At 43.2% G+C, this 19,566-nt stretch overlaps 1 protein-coding gene across 3 annotated transcripts in view; it reads left to right on the top strand.

The window, feature by feature from the left end:
• LCMT1 (leucine carboxyl methyltransferase 1) overlaps window positions 1–19,566 on the top strand; it is a 53,104-nt gene that overhangs the window by 1,081 nt on the left and 32,457 nt on the right. For all 3 annotated transcript variants that reach the window (XR_003852725.1, XR_003852724.1, XM_029577582.1), the window contains exons 3-5: window positions 1,633–1,754; window positions 6,553–6,629; window positions 7,162–7,223. Coding sequence is in view for 1 of the 3 variants with exons in the window: in XM_029577582.1 (XP_029433442.1) it covers window positions 1,633–1,754; window positions 6,553–6,629; window positions 7,162–7,223 (261 nt within the window). In the remaining 2 variants the exon portion in view is untranslated. The remainder of the gene's footprint in view (window positions 1–1,632; window positions 1,755–6,552; window positions 6,630–7,161; window positions 7,224–19,566) is intronic.

Raw genomic sequence — 19,566 nt, 5'->3', positions numbered from 1 at the left:
AACTCAGAATTGGATCAGGCTTGTGTGAATCTGGAGTGATTTTATAATCCTTCTTGAACAAGCTGAGCCTGATACTGATATTATCATTAGTTGTGTTTTCTGTATGTTTAACTGTAAAACATTGGATATGTGAACATGACTTTATGGAAAATAAAATTGTACTATTTTCTCCCACAAGCGCAAAAAAAAAAAATCTTCCCCCCACTGTGGTTTTGTAAACAGAACAGGTTGTTGCAGTACCTATTGTTTACATTAGAAGTAGTGAAGAAGAAAATGAAACGTGCTGAAGGCTGCATGTAATGGCTTCCTGATGAGAGCCAGTTAGGAATGGGTAAGGACAGAGGCCATGATACAGTGGAAGGTCCTTGTGGGTTAGCTTTCTTGACACAGAATGATGGGCAGTACTCCAGCATGACTCTGACCTCTCCAGTGAGAGCTGGATATAAAGTAAAGAGGAAAAACCCAGATCTCGTTCTCAGGTCTGTCCCTTTTGCACAAACAAGTGTCGATTTCATAATATTTTAAATTAACTTTATTAGACCAAACATAGACAAATATATATTTATTATAGATATTCTGAAAACCAAAACCGGGGGCCTCAAGGACCAGAGTTAAGAAATACTGTACAAAGAGCAAAATAGAAAAAAAAAGCATTTAATATTAATGTGGACTTTGTCCTGAGCAGATAAATTGTCATGTTTTCTAACTTAGTCTGTAAAGTATCCCATGTGTCTGGTCTTGACTAATGTACTGTATAAAACAAGTAAGATCCTTCTGCATTGTGTCTGTCTTTAAATAAAGTGTTAAACAAAGAGGACACACAAGTTACTAATAAGAGAAAATATTTTTTTGCTCAATGCATTTTTAAGCTCTAGAATTAGTTGCCAGAGGATGTGGTAAAAACTGCTAGTGTAACTGCATTTAATAATTGTTTGGACAAATTCCTGGAGGAAAAGTCCATAAACCTTTAAGGTAGAGTTGTAGAAATCCACTGCATATTCTTGGGAGAAACAGCCTGGAAGCTTTCTACTCCTTGGGATCCTGCCAGGTACTCGTGACCTGGATTGGTCACAAATGGAAAAAGGATGCTGGGCTTGATGGACCTTTGGTCTGACCCAGTGTGACAAGTTTTATGTTCTTATGCTTTGTCACAGTTTTTAGGCCAGATAATTTTAAACATGTTTTCCACAGACACAAAATTTGGAAAAATCCTTTAATGCATGAAGCCTTTTGAGAGCTAGTAAGTACCAATCCAAAAAGCTAGGGATCACTTAGCCATTTTGAAAGCAATTTTGAAGCTGGCTGACAGGAAAAGGAGGGCTCATCAAGAGTAGGGAATGTGTAAGTTAGCAGGTCCAGGGATCATTTGGCGGTAAGAGGGGGAGAAAGATCTGGGGATCAGCAGAAAAAGGGGGTAGGAATCCCTTACAGTAAGGAAGCAATATTTTGAGACTAAAGCAAACAAATCAGAAAAAATACTCTACATCTTTTCTGTAAAAGGATAAAATTGTTTTTTTGTTTTTTGCAAATGCAGACGGTCATCTAAGTGATCAATCTGTTTAAAGTCTTGAATTCCCAAAGTACCTACAAATGTGGAAGAACAAATATCTCTTGTTGAATTTTATTTTGTAGGATACTATGCTCGTGTACAAGCTGTTAATCAGCTCCTGGATGCTTTTTTAGAGAGGACAGAGTGCAACTGTCAAGTAATAAATGTTGGTGCTGGTCTTGATACTACATTCTGGAGATTAAAGGTAAGAGGTGTTGAAACAGTTTAACTTGTTGACTACACAAAAATGTCTTTAAGTACATGAAGGTAGTGACCCCTGTAAAGCAGCTGATTTTAAATGGTCCTCTACTGAAGAAAGGACATCTGTAGTTGGAGCTTGGTGGCATTCCTTACAAAGAAAATGAATGCTGGAGCTTTACCACAGGATCTTCCACGCTCTTGAAGCTCCTCCTTGGTGAAATGTGTACGGCTGAGCCTCCAGTTGCAGCTTCTGCAGTAACTGTGCTTTTAAGATGAGGGGTCATTCTTTAAACAGTGTTAGTCTGAGCCAAGGCCAAAAGAAAGCATGCAACAAAAATCTAGTTTGTGAGAGGCTTCTGTTAATTGTCAAATGTGTGGTATTTTTTTTTTTAAGCAGAACTGAGCCTGCTAAAACTTGACCCTCAATAGCTGCATATAGTGTTTGTTTTTCTGAAGTACTTGAATGCACAATATGTGTTTTTTAAATGTGATGCACTGCCAGAGACCTGCAGAGTTAGGATTTTGTTTAAGGATGTCACAGGCAAAGAGAGAAACAAGTCTTAAAACATTTTTCCTTTACAAATCATGATGTGGTGCAGGTGGTCGGCCTAGAAGGTGAGGTCTAAGCAATGGGCTGTGGAAATGGAGGTGAGGAATTGGAAGGCCATGCTGAATCGCTCAGAATTTTAGTGGTAGTTTGCGGAGTTGCACCAAGATATGGTGCTGATTAAATCAGAGTTTGGGGCAATGGTTATGGAGCTGTCATTTGTCTGGGCTGATGCATTGAGGAGGTGGAGGTGCGTGCAGACGATCATGCCGCAGATATAAGCACGTGGCGAGAGGAGGTGGCACGAGACATGGAAGAATGCCTGGAAGACCTAGAAAACAGGTCTCGTACGTCAAACATCCGGGTTCATGGAGTGCAAGAGCTGCCGGAATATGCGGACTCTTTCCAAGTGGTAATGAGCATTTGCACGCAGCTGCTTGCATTTGATAAATCGGCTGAATCTGTGCCAGACATCAGATTGGAAAGAGCGCACGGAGTCTTGTGAGAGCAAAGGGGTAATTTACCCTGAGATCTTATGTTTCCATAGTTTCAGGGCTAAAGAAAAAGTAGCTGCTATGGCTAGAAAAAGAGGCCAGATCTCGTGAAAAAAATCAGATGGAGCCTATTTCAAGATCTGTCCATAATTACCATACGGAAGTGTAGAGAATTCAGAAATATCCTATCTGTATTGCGCAAAGAAGAAATCTGGTATCAGTGGCTGTTCCCCCTTCAGCCTTCAATTCTCAATGCAGGGTAATTCGACTAAGGTGAAGACTGTGTCAGCAGTGGCGGATTTTCTGTGCCTAAGAGGGAGAATTTGGGGATTCCTGCCTCTGTGACCCTGGGAATGAAGAGAGAGCTCTGGAGGCAGCCTGAGCAGCCCTTGTCGCCTGGGACTATGGAGATGATCTGAAAGGGGGTGATGAGTTCATGGTTGTGTTTTAAGTGGGCTGCTATCTGGTGCTGGAGTATTGAGGCATGAGCAGGATGTGGCCTATTAGATTAAGCATTATGCTTACGCTCTGTTCATAAGCTTGTGGGTGGCTATGGGTCTGGATGGAGTCCTTCCTCCAGGAAGAGGTGGTTAGGTAGGGTTTGGGATGTGGGGAGGGAGGGGTGAGTGGTTGTGGCTAGAGTCAGTGGATATGTGTGGGGTTGGGGGTGCTGCTGTTGGGAAGTAATATACCTGACTGTAAGATGGTGGCTATAAAAAGTCTTTAAATACAAACAGTCTGAACTCCCCTGTTGAAAGAAACTCAGAGCCAATGTGATTTTTTTTATTTTGTCAGGAAACACTTTTGAAAGCAAGGATTTCCTAGCGTGTAGCCAGATGGACCCAGGACCAATGGGTTATGCTCCCCTGCTAGCAGATGGAGACTGAGTCAGGTTTCAAAGCTGACGTCACCCTAGATTCACCCCTGCGTGACCTCAGCCCTTCAGTATCTCTCCGTCTCCTGTGGACCTGCTTGCCCTACACCAGCATTGTTTAGTGGGATTGCAGCACTCGTTAGAAGGAAAATTTACCTTTAAATTGGAGAATATCGAGCCCCACTCTCCTGCAGTGATACCTAATGGTCCCTCCCCCAGTTGAGAATTCCTGAGATCCCTCAGAGTTGTGCCTTGGTCCGGGAGCCGGTTCCTCGTATGGACTTTGAGTTGAAGAGGCTGAAAGGCAGCAGGTGCATGAAGCCGAGCACAGTGGTGATGGCCAAAGGCCTCTCACCCCTGCAGCTGGAGACCATTTCTATACGCAGCCGGTAAGCGCTGAGCCCAGGTAAGTAAAAGGACTCCTCTGATTCAGGGAGATGGAAGGCTTCAGTAAGTCTTTCCTCCAATCTCCTTGCTCTGTGCTCCGTACTGACGTCGTTCCCTATCCCGTTAGGGCAAGGGAAGGGGGGTTCAGAGCAGCCCTCCCGATGGGCTAGGCCCCGGTTCAGACTCTGTGGCCACTCCATGAGGCAGGCTGCGGCAGCGCCGTCTTGCACACAGTTTGGTGCGGTGTCATTTTCCCCCATTGATGGTCGGTACACGCAGCGTGGGCCGGCCCTGTTGTGCATCTAACACGCCCAGAGCCCTTTTTTAAAGGTTGGCGTTAATTGGCCACCCTCCAATCTTCAGATAGATTGATGGGGAAGCTGTAATATAATGGTATTTTTGGCTTGATGTTTCAGGATCCTGTTAATTTGGGGATCTTGCCAACGTGAGATCTGGTTGTGATTTGCTTCAGTGCGAGTGCAGTGCAAAGTCTTGACTGCATCGTGTGCTGCTGTGATGTGACGTCCTGACTTTATCAGGTTCCGGCATCGAGCTCACCTTGCAGAGATGAGGATTTTACACCCTTTAATCTTTACTGCGCTTTCCTAACCCTCGTTGGTAAAAGGTGTAGAGGTAATGCGTATCTCTTGCTAAGCTACTGATTTGTATAGACATTCAAGTTTTCTCTAATTTTTCCTCCTTTGTTTAAAAATAGCAGTGGGTTGCTGCAGATGTTTAGGATTACTGAATTTCACAGCTGCCCCTTTAGCTTTGCCTAAGATGAACCTGCGATCTGGGGTGTCCTGGTCATTGTGGTGAGGTACAATAGTGACATCTGGTGTCGGGCAGTGGGATCACAGCTCTGCTCCTCCAGGAACCCATCACACAGCGCTTCCCTCACTCACTCACTGTTACTTATTACAAATAAAGCCTTCAGAGGTCATTTGTACCCTCACATTAGAGGTGTACATTCTCCACAGCAATATCGAAATGCTTTAAATAGCTTAACGGTCCTGACTAAGCTCTAATAGCTTTAACTGTAAGAATAAATAACTCCAGAGCACAAGCTGAGTTGTAGCAGCAAGAAACTAGGGCGTGTGAGTCGATTCCATAACAGATTTCCGTAGTCAGATTAGCACTGAAAGCTTCATAGAAAAGCCAGATTTTTCTGCTTTCCTTTCCAAATAGGAATAGTTCCTGTATTTTGTTGGGAGAAAGTTCCATAGGGCAGGTGCTGTTCTGTTCTTTTGGTTTCCCTTATTGACGGAGGCACCATGTAAAGATTTTAGAGGCCCGGACGGCATGTATGAAGAGAACCTTTTGCTGAGCTAGGTCCATCATCTCTTAGCCTTGTGAGTCTGTATCCATTTTGAATTTTGTTCCGTATGGTATTGGCAGCCAGTGCAACACAGGTGTGATGTGTGGTTTGTTGCAGACTTTTGTATGTTGGAGTTTGAGGGTTTTGTCTCTTACTCCTTTATACAGTACACTGTAGTAGTCCAGATGTGATAATCAGTAGCATGAACCACTGTCAGTAGGCTTGACTTCTCAATGATTGGGCACAGTCTATGAAAGCTATGTAACTGAAAATAGCAGCTCGTCACTGGTGCGTTGGTTTGTGGCAGCAATCTGAGTTTCATGTTGGCACAGCTGGGATGAAGGTATTTCAGGAGAATATTAAATGTGCTCATAATTCCTAATTCGGTGTAAGTGGGGTCTACAGAAATCATGTCCACTGCTTCCAGCTGATCCCTAGCACAGAGGCAAACGTGCTACTGCCCAATAACAATTCCTCCAGTTTTCACAGCTTCTGTTGGCTACCTGCGGCCAGCAGGCTTGAATTCATAATTGTCTCCCTGATTAAACACAAGACACTTTACCTCAAGAACCTAAAACATCTTGCAGGTTAGTTCTGTATATGCCACAGACCTAGCTGTCTGCTCATTGGAAGAGATCTGCTTGTCTTTCCCACCCACAGCTGATGCAGAACTAACTAAAAATAAGACGACCACCTCCTGCCTGGGCTCCAGAAGACAGAAGAGCCATCAGGGAAACCCTGCAACATCTGGGATTTCAGATCTGCCTTCCCAGCCATTGCTCCAAAAAGCTGCTGTTGAGCCTTTCTCTGACCATCCCCTAACTCCACATCAGATGGTGCATTGGCTGCATGCTGGTACCTTCTGTCTAGTATCCAACTTCACAGCCTACTCTGCACCTTATTGATCCCTGGAGAGCCAACTGCCTGGCTGAAACAAACTCTGAGGGGCTCAGGAGCTCCCACACGTGATGACTAATTCATCCTGCTGTCTCAGGAGAACCTTGGGTAAAGGTAAGCAAACAGTCAGGTGTGGAGGAGAGAGCCCTAGAGCAGGAATGAAACCACCCAGAATGCTGAATACAAATGTTCTTGCTTAGCTCATACACTGCATTACTCTGAAACTTGTGTATCTGCAATTTAAAATGTAACCTGCTTACTGGGAAATCTTTTTTTTATTTCTAGGATGAGAACCGTCTTCCAAGGAAATATTTTGAAGTTGATTTTCCCATGATAGTTGCTAGGAAGATACACCACATTAAGTAAGTGTCTCACTAGGATTTCTTATGTTGCCTTGCTGAAGCCGCAGCAGAAGATTGATTTGCGTGCATTCTAGCAGTCTGCAGCTTCCTCGTTGCATCGCAGATGGGTCCTAGCAGAACGAAAGCTTGAGAGGGTGCTGGGCTTTAATGGACCCTCAAGAATCACCTGGTAGCAGCACACATGGGTCCGGGTTTAGCTGTTTGCCTGAATCTGGTGCAGTTCATCTGATTAATGTGTAAATGTCAGCAGATAAGCACCCATAGCTCCAAGCTCAGTGCAGCCACACATGCTTTATAAATGACTTTATAAATTAGGGTTGGAATTGGTTCAGAAGACGCAGTTACTGTACAAACATACAGATGTTTAAATAAGCCGTGGTGACTTTCTGGGTCACTGACCTGCAACCACCTTGAACTTTTTTCCCATGGAAGGTGGATACTGCTGCCCATCCTGACTTGGTTCTTTTCCTGTTTTTTTATAAACAAAAAAAAATTCCACTGAAAGTGTGTGTTTGTTTTTTTTTCCATGTAGATCAAAACCTTCTTTATCAAAACCAATTCTGGATGCTCATTCTGATCAGTCTCTCATAATAAGTGAGTATTTACAGTTCTTGTTCTCCTTTATTCTTTCACAAGTCATCTTTATTAAACTTTGGTTTTTGTGTGGTCAGAAAATGTCTAAGAAGGTGCGTCTCAGAGTATTCTCCTGCCAAAACCTAGGGTGGCTGTCCAGCTTTACTTACAGCGTTCACTGATCTCTGCAATTCAGTATCTACAGGCAGTGTATTAAGTCTAATAAGTATATTGTTTTGTTTTGTTTTTTTTTACATTGATGTAACAAAACTGAATGGTTTTTTTTTAAACTGAATCCTCAAAACTGCCCTAAATGTAATTTTAAATTCTGAAAACTCTCCCTGGTGCTACTTGTGGCTTTGTCCTGGTAAGGCAGCACGCCATGCATTGCCTTCCTCGTTCTAGTGTCTGTAAAATCCACTGGAAGATTCAGAAGTCATAAGGGGCAAGTATTTGTATTGGCATTTTGTAATAGATCAAGTTCTGTGTTATACATCCCTTTGAAATGAATGACATGCACAGTAAAATTATTATTTTTCTTTTTTATTAATCGTATTGAACAGATGAAGGAACGTGTTGATAGAAGCAGAAAGCTGCTGTGCTTTAAAACAGCCCTTCTGGCTCAATGCTTCTTGCTTGACCACCTCCGCAATAGAACATTCCTGTTCATACCCCAGATCAGTCCAGACTCCTGGGTTTTGCCTCCCCCGTTTTTAGATTTTTATTTTGTGTAGTGTTCAGGTCATGGGATAGCTGTGGTGGTGCATTAATTTCTCATGACCCAGCATGGTGCAGTTCGGGGCCTGGCTGAGCCCTTTCTCTTCTGGCATACTGTCATCATGTTGTTAGATTGTAAATCCTTCAGGTGGAAAGGTTTTTTATCTCCGCAGATAGGCTTCATCATGCTGTGCCGAATGCACCTTTCCCCTCCATGTCAAAGACCACTTTTTTAATTGTACAGTTGACACTTTTCAGGGCTGAAGATGGAGCATGGGAGTTCAAGGGCCAGTAAAATTGCTCCTTGTGAAAGATTGCACAAGCCATGTGACTGAGCTCCCTGCTGCAAAGATTTATAAATGAGCAGGAATCCTGAGGGGAGAGAATGGGAGAAGCTTCTCATAGAATAGGATCCTGATGTGCACCTGTAACGAGCCTTGGCGGAGGGAAAGTGCATTTGTTTCTCCTGAATCTAAGATGTGAAACAGTCTTGCAGGCCGATGCAATAAAGTGCCAGTTTCCTGCGCGCGCATTTACCTCTCGTGAGTGCTCAGTGCAGTAGGCAAATCAGCTGCCATGCTAAAAAGGGTGCTCGAAGGATAAATTCTGCGTCCCTGGCACCCGGCCCCAGGAGTTGTAGCTGCGTGCAACTTGGGAAAACGGTCGCTCCTAAGCTGCCAAGACTTTTTTTTTTCATTTTTGCTGCTTTCTGTGGTTCTTCCAATTTAATATTGTGACGATATTAAGTCAGGGGAACCACAGAAAAGCAGCATTTGCATTATGCTTTTATTTGATTTATATTCTGCTTTTCAGTACTTCAGAGGTATTTCCCTGTCCCCAGAGGGCTCTGATTTACTAATGCTCAGTAAAGCAGGCCCTGAGGCAGAGACTTCCCAAGGTCACAAGGAGTGGCAGTGGAGTTTTGAACCCTGGTCTCCCTGGTTCCCAGCCCACACTTCTAACCAGAAAGAAAGGTGATGGAATTACTGCCTCTTTACCAGGTCTGCACTAGCACGTCGGTTTCTCCCTGAGACGTGACCTAGTGATGCAAACAGTGCATTTTTACATTTCTTTTGTCTGAGGATACAAAATGGTGGTGGGGTGGGATGACTTTAATTTATGGACACTTTTCCATCCGATCAGTCATTGTGGAGCTGGGTTTTGGGTGTGACTTTGGCAGTGAGTATGAACGTTTGGATTATGGGTTTACTTTCTTGTCCTGGGACTCTGTGCTGATCTCATTATGATTGTTGATTTTATTACTGCTCTTTTACTTACAGATAAGATCTTGATCCTTGGTAATTTCAACATTCGATCTGATAGTAAGCCAAAGGGCGTTCTGCAGGATTTTCAACCATTTTCAGCTGCTTTACAGCTTACTCAGTTACTTGCTGTTCCAACTCATAGCTGGCCATATTTTGGAACTGGTGATCCCTGAATTTTATGCAAAGAAGGGGTAGATCTCCCACATTTCTGTTCAAACTGTGTTGTGGATCATTTGATGAAATTTAACTTTTTTGCCAACGATGGAGACAAATAACAGTTTGGAGGCAGTGTCTGGAAGAGCAATCCAGGGGAGTTCAGGATGAGTAGGTCAAGATTTAACGACATGCTTAATGTGGAGTTTGGAAGCAGTGTCTGGATGAGTAGGACAAGATTTAACGACATGCTTAATGTGGAGTTTGGAAGCAATGTCTGGATGAATAGGACAAGATTTAACGACATGCTTAATGTGGAGTTTGGAAGCAGTGTCTGGATGAGTAGGACAAGATTTAATGACATGCTTAATGTGGAGTTTGGAAGCAGTGTCTGGAAGAGCAATCCAGGGGAGTTCAGGATGAGTAGGACAAGATTTAACGACATGCTTAATGTGGAGTTTGGAAGCAATGGCTGGAAGAGCAATCCAGGGGAGTTCAGGATGAGTAGGACAAGATTTAACGACATGCTTAATGTGGAGTTTGGAAGCAATGGCTGGAAGAGCAATCCAGGGGCGTTCAAGATGAGTAGGACAAGATTTAATGACCTACTTAATGTAGAGTTTGGAAGCAATGTCTGGATGAGTAGGACAAGATTTAACGACATGTTTAATGTGGAGTTTCCACTTTCCTAGTTAATTCAGACACAGTTAAACGTCTTTCCATTACCCATAGACCTGTTAAAATATAAGAAAATAGGGCATTCCTCTCCCGGGGTTCACAGCTTCAATCAAGACTTAATTGGTATAGAAAAAAAAGTCAGGCAGGAGGAGGACAGTGCATGCTGCTAACTCCAGGGGAAAAGATTTGTCTTCAGTGTAATTTTGGGAAACTTTTTGCCATATCAGGTTGACTCTGCTGATTATCTGTGGAACAGGGCCAAGGATCTCTTCCTCTGCACTCAGGCAGGCCAATCCCTGACACACAGCCCTGCCCCATCAGCCTGCCAGTATCCTCCCTCTCCAGTAGATGGTGGACATGAACCAAAAAGCAATAGAGAGGAAAGTGAACCCAACCTGGGGCTTTCCCTCAGCTGAGCGGTTTAGGCTTGAAATAAGAGGAATGGGGGAGCTCCGTGGTGAAGGTCTGTGCCTTCTCCTTCAGTAGCTGCCGGCCCCATCGCGATTCCAGCGGAGATCTGAGATCGGGTAAATTAAAAAGGGGGGAGTTCTTGGCTACCCCCATCTTGCACCTCCAGTCGATCTCTGGGGGATGATGGAGTGGGGTGGGATCAGACGATGCAGTTAGCGTGGCCGGCAGACGCGCTTCTGGGTTTTCGCACTGCCATGGAAAGGTGTGCCCGCTGCAACACATGGTAAGGCCATGGCTGGAGTGTTTCCCCACACGCCGTAAGGCCACAGCCTGGATCCACGTGCATGGTTATGCGCACAATACTGCAGACTGGTGTTACGCACGTGTGTGCAGGCGTAGCCGCACGCACATCTTAGTGCAACGTTCAGGAGGACGTGGTTCAGGAGCCACAGCCCTTTTGAGAAGGATAAAGGCTTTGGCAGTTAGAGACTGAGCTGCAGCGGGTCAAATAGGGGCAATGCAGCCATCTTTCTCTTTGCCCAGTCCAGCGTTGGTTGGCAGCTCAAGGAGTTTGGCCAAAAAGGATTTAGCTGCTGTGCAGGCATCTCCTCAACCAAGGTGAATTGGTAAAGGGGACATAAGAACATAAGAACTGCCATACTGGGTCAGACCAAGGGTCCATCAAGCCCAGTATCCTGTTTCCAACAGTGGCCAATCCAGCCCATAAGAACCTGGCAATTACCCAAACATTAGATAGATCACAAACCACTATTGTTTATTAATTACTGTCATAGCAGGTTCGGGCTTAACTATGCCCACAATTATGCACTTAGCAAAACGCACAAAAAGCGCTGAAATACGTGCACAGAAAACTCACAGGTGCATGCACGCAAAACGCGCTCAACAACACGCTTAAGTATGAGCAGAACAGGGGATACAGATGTAAGCACATAAGCAGGCGTGCAGGCTGTGATCTGCCGGTCAGTGACCAGTCCTCCCACCCTTTTTCTCCTTGGTTCCCTAGGACAGTGGCGCCCCTCCCCGGTGGCGGGGGGGATCCTGGAGAGTGCTGTGGTCGGCCCCATGGACCTGGAGATAGATTTCATATCTTTCCTGGGTGGATATGATTTTTGCCGCAGTGCATCCTAGGCCTTCTCACTCTACGACCAAGTCAGGCAAGTGCCGTGCAGAGCAGTTTAGCGAATGATTCCTGGAAAAATCTGTGCTCCGCACCTTTGGAGGAAGGTGAAATCCCACCTGACTTGGAGCCACATAAGTCACTGCTCTATTTTCTTCCACAGGGTCGTGTTTAGCTAAGATCCTGAAAATGCTTGAAGTGGCAGGAGTAGTGCTACGAGAGTGCTGAGGAAGGTTGCCATCCTAGTCACCTTGCCATTCCTGGAACAAGTGCAGGAGTTGCTTAACCTTGAGTGATAGGCCCTGGTTAAATAAAACAACCAAAACTTTTTTTTTTTTTCTTATTACGAGGAATGGGTCAAGATCACATCGGACCAGTGGGTTCTAAGCCTGATAGAACAAGGCTATGCTTTAGAATTTGCTCGGCCACTGAAAAGCCTGTTCATGATATCTCCCTGTGCTTGCCAGTGAAAGAAGTTTATTGTTCAACTGACCATCCAAAGACTAAGAATGCTGGGGGCCATCATTCCTGTCCCCCAGGAGGAGAGGGGAATGGGAAGGTATTCCATTCATTTTGTCTGATCCTAGACCTGAAGGCGAACGCGACCCTCAAAGTTCCCTGTTTCAGGACATAGACTCTCAAGTCTGTCATAGACTAATGCTGCGAAGCGGAGAGTTTTTGGCTTCCCTGGATCTAACGGAGGTGAATTTGCACATTTAGGATTTGCCGGGATCATCGAACGTACCTCAGGTTCATGATCCTTCTGAAGCATTTTCAGTTTTGTGCTCTTCCTTTCAGTCTAGTCACTGCTCAGAGGACTTTCACCAAGGTAATGGTTGCGGTAATAACAGCTCTCTGAAAGGCGGGGGTGCTGGTTCATTCATATCTGGATGATTGGCTCATTCGAACAAAGTTGGAGGACCTTTGCAAACAGGTGGTGGAAGTGGTCTTGCACCGCTTGAGATCATTGGGTTGGATTGTGAACCTGGCCAAGAGCCGCCTTTCGCCTTCACAGGTTCTGGAATTTTTGGGTGCACGTTTCGATATCTGTGTGGGCAAGGTCTTCCTCACGGAAGGAAGTGGATTCTTAAGCTACAAACATAAGTTTGGAACCTGTTGGAGACCCCAGTGCCCAGGGTCTGGGATTACTTGCAGGTCCTCTGTTCCATGGGCTTGACTTTGGCACTGGTCCCTTGGATGTTTGCTCATATGAGACCACTAGAGAAAACTTTGCTATCCCGGTGGGATCCAATTTCAGAGCAGGTTCACCTTCTGCTATCGTTTACAGAGTACGCCAGGTCCAGTCTTTCATGGTGGCTTGGCTGGGACAATTTGTGCCATGGGGTAGATCTCAAGGTGCCTCAATGGATGGTAGTGACTACAGACACCAGTCTCACCGGTTGGAGGGCTGTCGGTCCCAGTTGGTGCAGGGCCAATGGTCTGAGGAAGCAACTGAATCCATCAATAATCTGGAGACGAGAACGATGTATCTGGCACTGGAGGAGTTTCTTCCCCTGCTGCACAATTATGCAGTCAGTTCTCACAGTGCGACGACTGTGGCCTACATCAACCACCAGGGAGGTACCAAGAGTCGAGTGGTTGCTCTGGAAACGGAGATGCTAATATCCTGGGTGGAGCAACCTTTGGCTTTGAAAGCAGTGTTACACATACCAGGGTTCAACAATTTGCAGGTGGATTTTCTCAGCTGACAATTGGATCCAAGAGAATGGGAGCTATCAGAGAAGGCAATGATCCTCATTTCTCCAGGTGGGGAATGCCTCGTGGATCTAATGGCGACCCAAAGGAATGCCAAGGCACCGCATTTTTTCAGTTGCGGAAGAGAGCTAGGAGCGGAAGGGGTCAATGCCCTGGTGCTTCCTTGGCCACACAACATTCTGATCTGTTTCCGCCATGGCCTCTGTTGGGCAAGGTTCTAAGGAGGATAGAGGTCCACCTAGGAAAGGTGATTCTTGTGGCTCTGGAGTGGCCATGACTGCCTTGGTTGGAGGATCTGTTCAGTCTAGTGCTGGACACCCCCTGAGGCTGGGCCATCTACCAAATCTTTGTTTTCTGCTGGTATTCGGATAGCACCTTCAGACAGCTTTATGATCTAAAAGGCAAATTTATTGATAGCAATACAAAGACAATATAGACAATGTAGAAAGAGGAACAAGGAAAGAGGAAGTCGTTGTTTCTCTGGAGACGCAGGTCAGTGGCAACTGGGCATCAGGCTTGCTTCTCAGCTCTGGACTGCTCGGGTTGAGACTTTTAAACTTTTTTCATTGTCCAATAGAAATACATTGATGCACATCCTGGGTGTATTAATTTCTTCTAATATCCAATTATGAACGTAGCTTTATTGTCCAATCAGGCACCGTCTCTGGGGTGTTGCCTTCTTCCGGCAATGAGCTTTGCCAAAGCACATGGTGGTGAAATATGTTGCCAGCAGAATCAGGAAATACACATTCAGGCTTAAGGCCTATGTACATTCCCCCCTTGAATCGTTTGGGAACGATTCACAAATGAAAGGCTGAGATTGTATTTCCAGGATTGAAATGATCATAGCATCAATTTAGTATGACCCACCTTTTCGTACTGTTGAAAATGGCTTCCATATTCTTTATGGTGTTGAATCATTATTTATAACTCGCATCCACAATCACAATCACAATTGTTCAGGCATACTCATTTTGTACTTTGTTTTATTGTCATCCAGTCTCACATTCATTCTTCATTCAGGTATTGTTCTGGCCTTCTTCCAGTTGGTCCAAGATTCTGTAATGTGGTCCTATTAGCAGCATATAAATCAATTAAATCAATAAATCTACTTAATGATTGATTATTGATTGTGAATGAATGGTTAGAATAGTTGAAGCAATAATCCATCATTCTACTCAGGGTTAATGCCACTGTCTTAGGTTGCCCAGGGTACGCAATCCTAATGATTTGCTACCTGGTGCTTACCCGTCATCGTTAAGCATAACAGCCTGAGGAAGTAACATTGCTGCTGATAAATGAAAGGCTTCCTTTAATATGGTATAGGAGTTCATAGTTGTCTTCACAGTAATGCAGGATGATGTCTTAGGCCATTAAAATAACAAACTTCACTCATTCTCACAATTAACCATTGCAAACTCATTTAGAAATGTAAGCCACTTTAAACTGTGTTTCCCATCAATTAAACCAAATTATATGGAAATGCAATCTTTTCCCTTGGAAAATCTCATTCATTAGTTTCAGAAAGGGATTCAATCATGCTCATCATTAGATGTTGACGAACTGCGGTGACTTGAGAGTGACTTGAGAGTATTTGAGACATAGCAGAAGCAATAGTTATAATTAATTAATAGAAGCAAAACCATGCTTGGGAGTACTATTACTTATGTCTTGGCCTATCATGCATTTGAACATTTTGGGAATATAAACAAATGCTTAAAATCTGAATTAGGAGTAGAATGTCGAAAGAGACATCCATATGGATGAGGGATAAGGAATCTCTGTAACCAATGGGATGATATCTGCAAACTCTACTAAATGTGATGTTTAAGAATAGGGAGATCAAATGAATGTCATAATTCTGTCTTCAATCACCAAGAATAACTATATAAACATTTGGGACTACATTAAACCTCTAGAATCACTAGCCATGCATGTTCTCTTCAATTTGGGCATAGCTATAGCTGGTCTGTGCAGCCTATTCACATGAGCTGCCCAAGAACGGTGTGAAGGCTGAACTGACAAACTATGCTGCAGCACATTGCGCCGGTCTTTCACTGACACGCAGATGTCTGAACAAGTCTGGACTAAAAAGGGCAGAGTATATCAACTGGAGATGAATATAACGTGGAAAGCAATAATGAAATCATAGATGGTAAGTCAAACCAGTTATCTATGGGACCTAGGGATAAATGATCATCTTAATTAATCATATAATGGATATGAGAGAACTGGGAATAGCAGCAAAACTTTAGTATTTTAAATTAATGTGGTGTGTAACATGTAGGTGTACGTAGATGTATGCAGATATCCAAATCATGGCATTTGCAGAATGTCATATGGGCTTGGAGTATATGGCAATCAATTATCATTGACATTTGACAAAGCATATTGTGGTGTAATGTATAACAGTTAAAGAGATGACAATAATTGGGAATGGATCTAATCTGATCAGGGCAATAAAATTCACACAATCATGAGAACTGCATTAATGTAGAGTACAACAACATAAAGACAAAATATAATCAAGCAAAAGTAGTAAAGTTCAATGATGAATGACAGATGAATTCTGTGTTAAGGCCGAGACTTCCATAGAAGGGATGGGAAGAATGGAGTGAGTCCCATAAATGTTGTTTTCACGCTTTCAGTGAGATGTATCAACTTTTCATTCATCACGGCCTAATGAAGATATGTGTTTCTTTAATAGTTTCAGATACCTAATATGGTAAAGTAGCATAAAAGCAAATTAAGCATTTAAAGAAAAGTCATCTGTGGTAAGCTAAACCACAAATAACACGTATTTCAGACATTACATTAAACATAAGTCACACTGGACTGACATACACTCATCCATCCTTCAAATATACATTCAATGTCGTCTTCACATAGGACAGACAACAGATAACATATAATATGAGCTCAAAATTCGTATCAAAAAATGTATCAAAGGAAAGTGAATTAAAAATCAGAAATTCAAAAATGTGTATGAAAAATAAAAGTTCAGAATTCTGTCAAAAAGGTAGAAGTCCTATCGAAGAGGTAGAAGTCCTTGAAGACCTGAAAAGTAAATACTAGCATACAATTGAAATATCAAATTAACAAATATTGTACATATAGATTTCCAACCAATAATATTAAATAAATTTAATCAATAATGTTCTGAGCTTATAGTCAATGTATCATATCAAATAATTAAAATAATTAGAACTCAAATATCAAATAATTAATACTTAAATATGCTACATTTTAAACTAGAAACTATTTCTCCTTTTTTTTTTCTCTTTCTTCCGTTCGTAGCACAGCTAGTGCTGGCAGAACAGATAAGCTGTACTCTGCAGGTTTGCAAGAGACAACTTCCCTTTTTTTTTTCTGTTAAGATACAGTTTGACTCTTTAGTTAAAATGTCCTTTCAAATTCATAATTCTCTTCTCAGAATCATAATTCAGCAGCTCAGATTCTAAATTTTAACACTAGTATATGTTCTTGTCAGTACTCCAGTTCAGTATTAAAGGAATGTGAAGTCAGTAACGTAATAAAGAATCAGTATGTAAAGTTGAGAGCAAAGGGGATTTATTTTGGTGGGAGATATATCTCGCTCCCCCCCTTGATCCCTCTTTTACCACAAATGTACAGTTCAAAGCAGAAAGGAAATAACATGTTGTAAGAGGAAGGTATCGCATGCGCTTGGTGAACACCTTAATAAAAATACATTCACATTGAAAAGAGGAACTTACACTTAAAACTTAAAACTATATGGTACCATTTAAAAATTAACTTAATTATACTAAACATGCTTACACTAAAATATACCTGCAAATGGTAACACAAATAAATCTTAATAGCTTGAACAATAAGACCAGTAAATACATTAACATAGGAAGCCTAGCAACCTGTTATATCTGTCCACAAGCTTGTTACTTTTAGGGCGTTAAACATCTGTGATGGCACTACAAAAGTTCTCAATCAGATAACAACTGACTGACCACATGCATCTGATCCCAGTGCACGGCTGCTGTCTTCTGTAGTAGGGACAGCACGTAATTAGTCAGACAAAGTCTATAGAGACATATCTATTTTGGATTTTATATACCGGAGGATTTTATATACCGGGGGTTCCTGTATGCAACGCGTGTCACTCCGGCTTACATGACAGACATCGGGAAGGCTGGCAAGGATTTACTAGTCTTATGTACACAAATATCCTAGGTAAGCAAATTCTTATTTTAGCTTCTTTGTCCTGAAATGAATATTGCAGTAAAGCAAGCAATAGCTATAAAAGTAAGGCTCAGAATAAGGAGATCATCCTAAAGGATGGTCGTACTAAATGTGGTTCCATTTAAAACTGTGTTTCATATTAAGTTCACACTGTGTTCTGTCCAAGCTTCACTAAGATGGCAATGTAAGGTCCTACATACGCAGATACCTTCTCTGATAGGTGTGAACTCACTTTATCTGGGGACATGTATGTTGGCTATTAAAGCCTGGCGTCATTGTGATGGAGGGACGTATTGGCTCCGACTGCCACTGCTCCTCCAGTGATTAGGGTCAAATTGTGGTGGTGGTGGTGGTCTGCTCGGTCCCCCCCTTGCAGCATATCTGCCTCTAATATTCCCTCTTGGGAATGAGAATCTGTGGTTAGGCTGATAATGGCAATCCCTACTATAATGACCGTATTGTCCACATCGATAGCACTGTAGGTCTGGTAGACGGCGTTGTGGTGTTGGCCAATCAGGGTGTGGTGTCTCCTCAGGAGATGCTGTAGGAATTAAATGGAAGTATCCTACTGCGGTCATCGCCTTCTCCAAAGGTGGAGAGGGTCCTGTACTCTGCACTAGACATCTGGAGGCAGTGTCAGCAGTCCTATAAAGGGGCGGTGATGTGAATTTCTTACTAATTTCTTCCTCTTTTTCTAAAAAGGCCTTTGTCATGACAAACCACCTATAAATTTGGACATGGTTTGCCAGTGTTCTTACATCTTGCCCATTAGATTTACAATACTTGTTTTCCAGAAATGTCATAAGCTGTACGAGCAAGGGCGTGTCAAAGGAGCCTCCTGCTGGCCATGCAAGGGAAGCATCCTTCTCTGCCCACGCTACCCACTTAGAATGGTATTTACGAATCAATTGCTCAGTAGGTTTATGCAGAGCAATAACTCTGTCCAAAGGATTTAACTCACTAGCCTCTCCTACCATCTTGGGATCTCTTAATATTGCAGACCAAACTACGGCACAAGTATTACTAATAAATTTCGTGTAGCCACTCCCTTATGAGAAAGAGTGGTTCAACCTTACCTTAATTGTAGTTTTCACCGTACCGTGAATTCACGCTTCCGGTGTGCTGTACTTCTTCAAACACGAAGGTATTCACAGCGGGGCAGGGAGAGACAGCCTGCAGACAACTATCTAACTATCTAACTATCTATCTAACTATCTAACTAAAGACCTATCTACTCCTTTTCGTTCCGTTCGACTGGTTACCGGTTCCTACTAAAATTACTTGGGCTCCAGTGCGTTACCGCCGAAACAACCGGGATAGGGCCAAAAGGCAGCGTCAAGTCTGCCAATTGTTTTCGAACTTATTAGTACACTAACGGAAAAACCTATGACTCACTCGTATAAGACAAGTTTTTACTTACCTTTCCAGACTGTGTAGACAGCTCCAAGTACGTATTCCTTGGAATGCTTGATCTGGAGGCTTCTTATTTCTAGCGGTACGTATTCCCGCTTCGGGACCCACCTGACACTCCGTCCCTGTACGTGTTCCCTCGGGGGTTCCAGGTAAAAAGTCCCAGGTGGTGTGTCGCAGTATTCAGCTTGGGGTAACTGATTGGTACTGTACAAGATCTGCCAGATAGCAGTGCGCGCCAAGGTCTAAGAGATATAAGGTCTGGGAGATAATAAAAGTTATTGGACAGTTTTTTTTTCTTTTCTTTGAGAGTAAGACTTACTTCCTCAAACGTGGTTTCTGAAGTGCTTCAGGGCTCAAAAATCTCAAAGTAGATTTAGGATGCTTCAGGGCAGTTTTCCACTCCCGATCAATGGCACCCTCACTTCCTTCGATGCTGGCAATGAGGTATCCCTGAAGGTGTGCTAGCCCGCGATACCCGCATCAGGCGTTAGGCTTTCTTTTCCGTTTTCCGGCTCGAAGGACCATATGTTTTCTGCTGGTATTCGGATAGCACCTTCAGACAGCTTTATGATCTAAAAGGCAAATTTATTGATAGCAATACAAAGACAATATAGACAATGTAGAAAGAGGAACAAGGAAAGAGGAAGTCGTTGTTTCT

Source organism: Rhinatrema bivittatum, chromosome 14 (genome assembly GCF_901001135.1).
Source record: "Rhinatrema bivittatum chromosome 14, aRhiBiv1.1, whole genome shotgun sequence".
Lineage (NCBI taxonomy): Eukaryota > Metazoa > Chordata > Amphibia > Gymnophiona > Rhinatrematidae > Rhinatrema > Rhinatrema bivittatum.
Note: the sequence above shows the minus strand (reverse complement) of the source record. Positions and strands in the feature narration are given on the sequence as shown.